The 5,911-nt window shown below is 38.7% G+C and overlaps 1 protein-coding gene across 1 annotated transcript in view; it reads left to right on the forward strand.

Annotated features, from left to right (window-relative positions):
- Hsf5 (heat shock transcription factor 5) overlaps positions 1–5,911 on the forward strand; it is a 49,732-nt gene that overhangs the window by 24,422 nt on the left and 19,399 nt on the right. Inside the window, exons 3-5 of the mRNA XM_008842691.1 lie at positions 283–380; positions 2,080–2,601; positions 4,825–4,999. Of these exons, the coding sequence (XP_008840913.1) occupies positions 283–380; positions 2,080–2,601; positions 4,825–4,999 (795 nt within the window). The remainder of the gene's footprint in view (positions 1–282; positions 381–2,079; positions 2,602–4,824; positions 5,000–5,911) is intronic.

The following is a 5,911-nucleotide window of genomic DNA, read 5'->3' on the forward strand; positions in this document are numbered from 1 at the left end:
TGAGACAGGGTCTCCCTGTAGCCCCAGCCGTCCTGGAACTCGCTATGTAGACCAGGCTGGCCTTGAACTCACAAAGATCCTCCTGCCTCTGCCTTTTGAGTGCTGGGATTAAAGGTGTGCGCCACCACGCCCGGCTATGACCATATTTTTTAAATCAAATAATAGCATCTAGTTGGAGTATATATGTACATATATATGTATATCTATATGTGGAGGAAGTTCTTTGAATGCTGTAGAAGTCTATTTTTGTTGATGGTTTATCTGTGTTTGAATTCATCCCAGCTGTGCTACAGTGCTGTTCACCTTCTCCCCACATGGATGCCCTAAGTAGTTGTGTCACTCCTACTGCCTCTTCCTATGCACACTGTAACTACTTCCAGGTAAGATTCTTGTACATGCTGTGCTTGACAGTATTAGCCTGGCAGTTTCAAAGTATAAGCCAGGAGATAAGCTGGGATTGTGGGCTTAGTCTTCTGAGTTCTAAATGAAAGAGAGGTGATGTGAATGATGTCTGAGTATTATTCTTGGCTGGCGGTGTCTGAAACACTAGCCACTAGCCATGTGTAGCTTTTTTGTTGTTGGGTTTTATTTTTGCTTTTTGATAGGGTCTCACTACTATGTAGGCAAAGCTGATTTCATTCTTAGTCTCAGCCTCCTTAATGCTGGGACCACAGGTGTGTACCACCAAGCCCAACTCACATACAGCCTTTTAAATTTAAATTTCTGAGCTGGTGATTTAGGCTAGTGATAGAGCATTTTCTTGTAATGCATAATACCCAGGGTTCAATCCCTAGCACTGAAAAAAAATTATTTAAAATCAGATGAGCATTTAAAGATCATCCCTTAGTTACACTAGCCTCATTTCAGTTGGCCAATAATCTTATATGGTTAGTGGCTACCTACTGTGCAGCAGAGAAATACAATGATTACATCATTGCTGACAGTTAATTTATATAATGCTGTTCTAGGGTTTTTCCAGGGTATGATGACCACCAGAAAAACTCAGAGCATTTTTGTTATAATTGTTATATTGGAATTGTGTTTGCCCTGGTAAGAGACTATATCTTAAAAATATAAATCTAAAAGCAACAACTGTTCTAGTCTATTGTATCATTATTAAAATAATCTCAGGAGCCAGATATGGTGGCACATGCTTTTAATCCCAGAACTTGGAGGCAGAGGCAGAGGCAGGCAGATCTCTGTGAGACCAAGTTCAGCCTGGTGTACATATCAAGTTCCACGTCAGCCAGTGCTACAGGAAGACCCTGCCTCAAAAAAAAAAAAAAATCTCAGGAGCCAAAGGACATTAGATTTTCCAACCATTTTTGCCCCATGTTATTTGTAGCAGAGTATTAATACCTTCCCTTAAAACTAAAAAAGGTGGAACTGGAGAGATGGCTCAGTGGTTAAGAGCACTGAGTGCTCTTGCAGAGAGGACTTGAGTTCAATTCCCAAAATCCAGATGGTGGCTAACAACTATCCTTAATTCCAGTTCCAGGGGATCGGATACCCTCTTCTAACCTCCATGGGCACTGCATGACACAGGTGCACTACATACATGCAGGCAATACATTCTTACACATAAAATAAAAATAAAATATTTTAAAATTTTTCTTACTACTTTCCTTAAATTGTGTATGATAAATAAAAGTGATGTTATTGTCAGCATTCATGGAAGACTGTGGTTTATAGACATTTTGTCAGCAAATAGGTATTTGGGCACTGTAGCCTCTTAACTTTGTATACTTTAGTCCTGAAAATTAGCAGTTCATTCTAGTACTAAACATGATTGATATATAGTTAGATACTAAGTAAATGTTAATAGCACATTTGAAACTACCACTGCTGAAGAGCACTAGCCTTTAGGTTTTCTTTCTTTTTTGTGACTCCAGGGATTGAACCTAGAATCTGAGTATGCTAAGCAAATGCTCTACCACTGAGCTACATCCCTAGCCCACCTTCAGTCTTTTTAAATGGGCTTACCTTTATTTAAAATTCATTAATGTAAATGTTACTGCTTTCCTCCTTAATTTTATACTTGATTTTCTATCCAAACAGTTCTATTTTCTCTTTCCGCAGAATCCTCCAATGCAATCTTCCTATCCAGTTGAATTTCTGCCTTCTAATTGGCCTTGCAGTGCTACTGGAGAAAATAGAAAGACAGAAGTAAATCTAGAGGATGTCTTTCAAATAGTAGATGAGTTGCATTCCTCCCCAAAATTGGAGATGGTAAAGGTCGAGCCTGTTGAGAATCAGTGTCCATCATCTCAGTCTAACAGAGGCCAACATATCTTCCCTAATTCAAACAACAACAATCCAACTTCCACAAGCCAGACTAGCCAGCTGGAGCCACTTACTCCTGTAGGCTCAGATATTACCTCTTTTGTGGTTGGAACAGAACAAGCAATTACCTGCTCTCTACCACAGTCACCTGAGTACATCTATACCATCCGCACAGCTCAGCCTTTGGAAAATAGCACAATGCAGGAATCTTCAACCATCCAGCAAGCTCATGTCAAACTGAAGGAGCAGCTAAGTCATAATACATCTCCATCTTCAGTAGTATTTGTACAGGAAGGGCTACCATTCAGCACACAACAGGTAAGAGTACAAACAAAAATACTTAACTGAAAGCACACAGTGCTTCTTTTCTAAAGACTTCAGTCAAGATTTTTTCCAGACTTTATTTGGGTTTAGTATCAGTCAGTTCATTGTGGTTTCCAACAGGATCATGCCCCAGTGGTTCAGCACAAAAGACTCAGAAGGAAGCTACCTTAACTCGAGTCATCCTCCTACTGTGTTATAGTCTGAAATGAACCTCTAAAGAGGCAATCAGACTGAATATTACGGTCTAAATATTATTTTCAGCCTGGTGACACATGCCTGTGTCTGAGCACTTGGGAAGTAGAAGCAGGAAGATTTTTTTGTTGGATATTTTGGGGTTTGGGGGTTTTGTTTGTTTTGGTTGGTTGGTTGGTTTGGGTTTTTTGAGACAGGGTCTCCCTGTAGCCCCAGCTGGCCTAGAACTCACTGTGTAAATCAGGCTGGCCTTGAACTCACAGAGATCCACCTGCCTCTGCCTCCCGAGTGCTGGGATTAAAGGTTTGTGCCACCATGCCTGGCTGATTACTGCAAGTTTGAGGTCAGCCTCAGCTATGTAGAGTGAGCTCAAGGCCAGCTGAGCTATATATAGCTAGATCCTGCCTAAAAATAAAAAATTTAAAAAGAGAAAGTATATTTCCATGTTGAATATCCCTTGAGTCTTGCTTCCTATCTTAATTTGGATATACTAAAAGATATGCATGGTTAATATAATTTCAGTACCTAGAAGAATATCTTATTTGACAGGTAATATTTGACAGATAATATGGGGACTTTCTTAACTATTTGTAGATGAAAGTAAGGATAAAGTCACTAGTCATTTATTACTTCCTTGCTAATACTTGGCATTCCTAATCATCAAACAAACAAGACTATTCATCAAAAATACATCCAAATTAACCTGACACTTGGGAGGCTGAGACAGAAAAGTGCCACAAGTTCAAGGCCAGCCTGTATGACAGTGATAGAGTAGGATATTCTATGTCAAAAAAACAAAAAGTGAAACAAAAAATAAAGTATCAATAATATATCCAAATGGAAATAACTTTGTTTTAATGAGCCAGAGTCTCATGTAGTCCAGGCTGACCTGGAACTCATATTTAGCTGAGAGGATGACCTTGAACTCCTGATTGTCCTGTCTCCACCTCCCTGGTGCCAGAATGATAATAACACTGACTAGTTTTGGGTTTTTTTAGATAGGGTCTTGTAGGTTTTCTTTAAAGCTCCAATTTGACCTAAGATCAAAATATATCTTAAGATATTTTTTTGGTGGTGCTAGCTAGGGATAGAATGCAAGGCCTTGTTTGCATGTATTAGGTACTAGGTAAGCACTTCACTACTGGGTTTTACTCCTGCCTAAATGTCTTTAGATTTCTACCAAGTCATTGTTCTTTTGAGCCTATTAAAATGCTTATGTACTAAGAAGCTGTAATTTCATTAAAGATAGTCTCATTCTATATTTTAAATATGCCTGTCTAAAGAAAATTTATATTTTCAGTTATATATGGAATATTGAATTTCATATCTTAAAATTGCATGTACAGTTTTTTCTTTAATAAATCTGAATATCCTAGCTGTTTTTGAAAGCTGTATTTTAAACTTTTACCTTTATTTCACTATATAGTTTTATTTAAAATAAGCTCAAAGAACAGCATGGCAGAAGTTGGTTATCTTGACAAAGGGTTTTAACATTCTAAAGAAACTCATTTTATAAACAGGACAGATGATTTTACAGAGAAAGAAGCTTAAACAATTTTGACAGTATCTTTGAAATGGAACACAAAATTAGTAAAGTATCTGTGCCCCATTGATACCATCCAACACAATTATGCCTATCTGTGACTATCCCAGTATCACTAACTAGGAAAGGAAGGCTACTGAAATAGACACTAACATGGGAAAAGATGATTTTAACCAATCATGTTTAAAATGTAATGTTTTATTGTAAGTTATAAAAATCATCCAGGCCTCATGATAAATCCTCCTTTGATCACCAGTAAATATTTTAGCTTCATGTACATTTCAGTTGTTTGACTATGGAGGAAATGTATATCTTATTTAATATTTATGTAAGTCAATAAAATCAAAGGTAGTATCAGTAATAAGGAGGAAAAACGTTTGTTGGACCATGTTCTTGTAATAGAACTCCTCTGATAAACTGTATTAACTTTTAGTAGATATTTGGGGTAAATTTCAGAATAATAAATGTGTTTAATATTTTAGGTGGATACCAGTATAAAATGCCAGACCGATCCACCTGAGACTATCTTGCCTTCAGAACAAATGGGATTCTGTATTTCAGTAATGGGGCCTGCTAGCAAGCCTAGTAAAGACACAGGTTTATCCACTCCAGCCAGATACAGAGAGCGAAGAAGCAACTCACAAGGAAAATCCCCTGGTAAGAATTAGTTTTAATCTCTAGAATTTACAGCTCTAGAGTGCTAGAACTAGAACTGCAATGTAGAGTTCAGATATGAATGGTAGTTTTCTGGATCTTAATTTTTAATTAAATAATTATTGTTTTAAAAATTGTATTCCTGCTGGGCGTGGTGGTGCACACCTTTAATCCCAGCACTCAGGAGGCAGAGGCAGGTGGATCTCTGTGAGTTCGATGCCAGCCTGGTCTACATAGTGAGTTCCAGGACAGCTGGGGCTACAGGGAGACCCTGTCTCAAAAAGACCAAAAAAAAAAATGTATTCCTGTCACATTGCTATTTTTGTACAACTATAATTTAAGCTTCTTAACTCTGAAATGTATTTAAGCTTCTTAACTTTGAAATGTATGTAATAGCTGTTTTCAGGGCACAGGAGAGATGAGTCAGCAGGTAAGAGCACTTGCTGCTCAAGTATGAGGATCTGTGTTCAAATTTCCACACCCTCATTTAAAAAAAAAAATCCCTGTCTGCATGGTCCTATAATCCTAGTGCTGATTGCTGGGGCTTGTTAGCTACCGTAAGCCCAGGTCCAGGTTCAGTAAGAGACCCTGTCTCAAGGTGGAACATGATAGAACAGGACACCTAAGGTCTTCCTCTGGTGAGCATACATGGATGCACATATCCACCTCATCACACAAAAAAATAAACAACTTAAACTTTTTTGTGTGTTATTTTCCTTTGGGGAGGGGAGGCTTTATTCAGCTTACAGCTCCCAGGTCACAGTTTATCAATGAACCCAAGGTAGGAACTCGGCAGGAACCTGGAGGCAGGAGCTGGAACACAGGCCATGGAGGAACGCTGCTTACTGGCTTGCTCCCCTGGCCCCTGCTCAGCCTGCTTTCTTATGCAACACAGGCCCACCTGCCCAGGGGTGG

Source organism: Nannospalax galili, unplaced genomic scaffold (genome assembly GCF_000622305.1).
Source record: "Nannospalax galili isolate Female #2095 unplaced genomic scaffold, S.galili_v1.0 scaffold879, whole genome shotgun sequence".
Taxonomy (NCBI): domain Eukaryota; kingdom Metazoa; phylum Chordata; class Mammalia; order Rodentia; family Spalacidae; genus Nannospalax; species Nannospalax galili.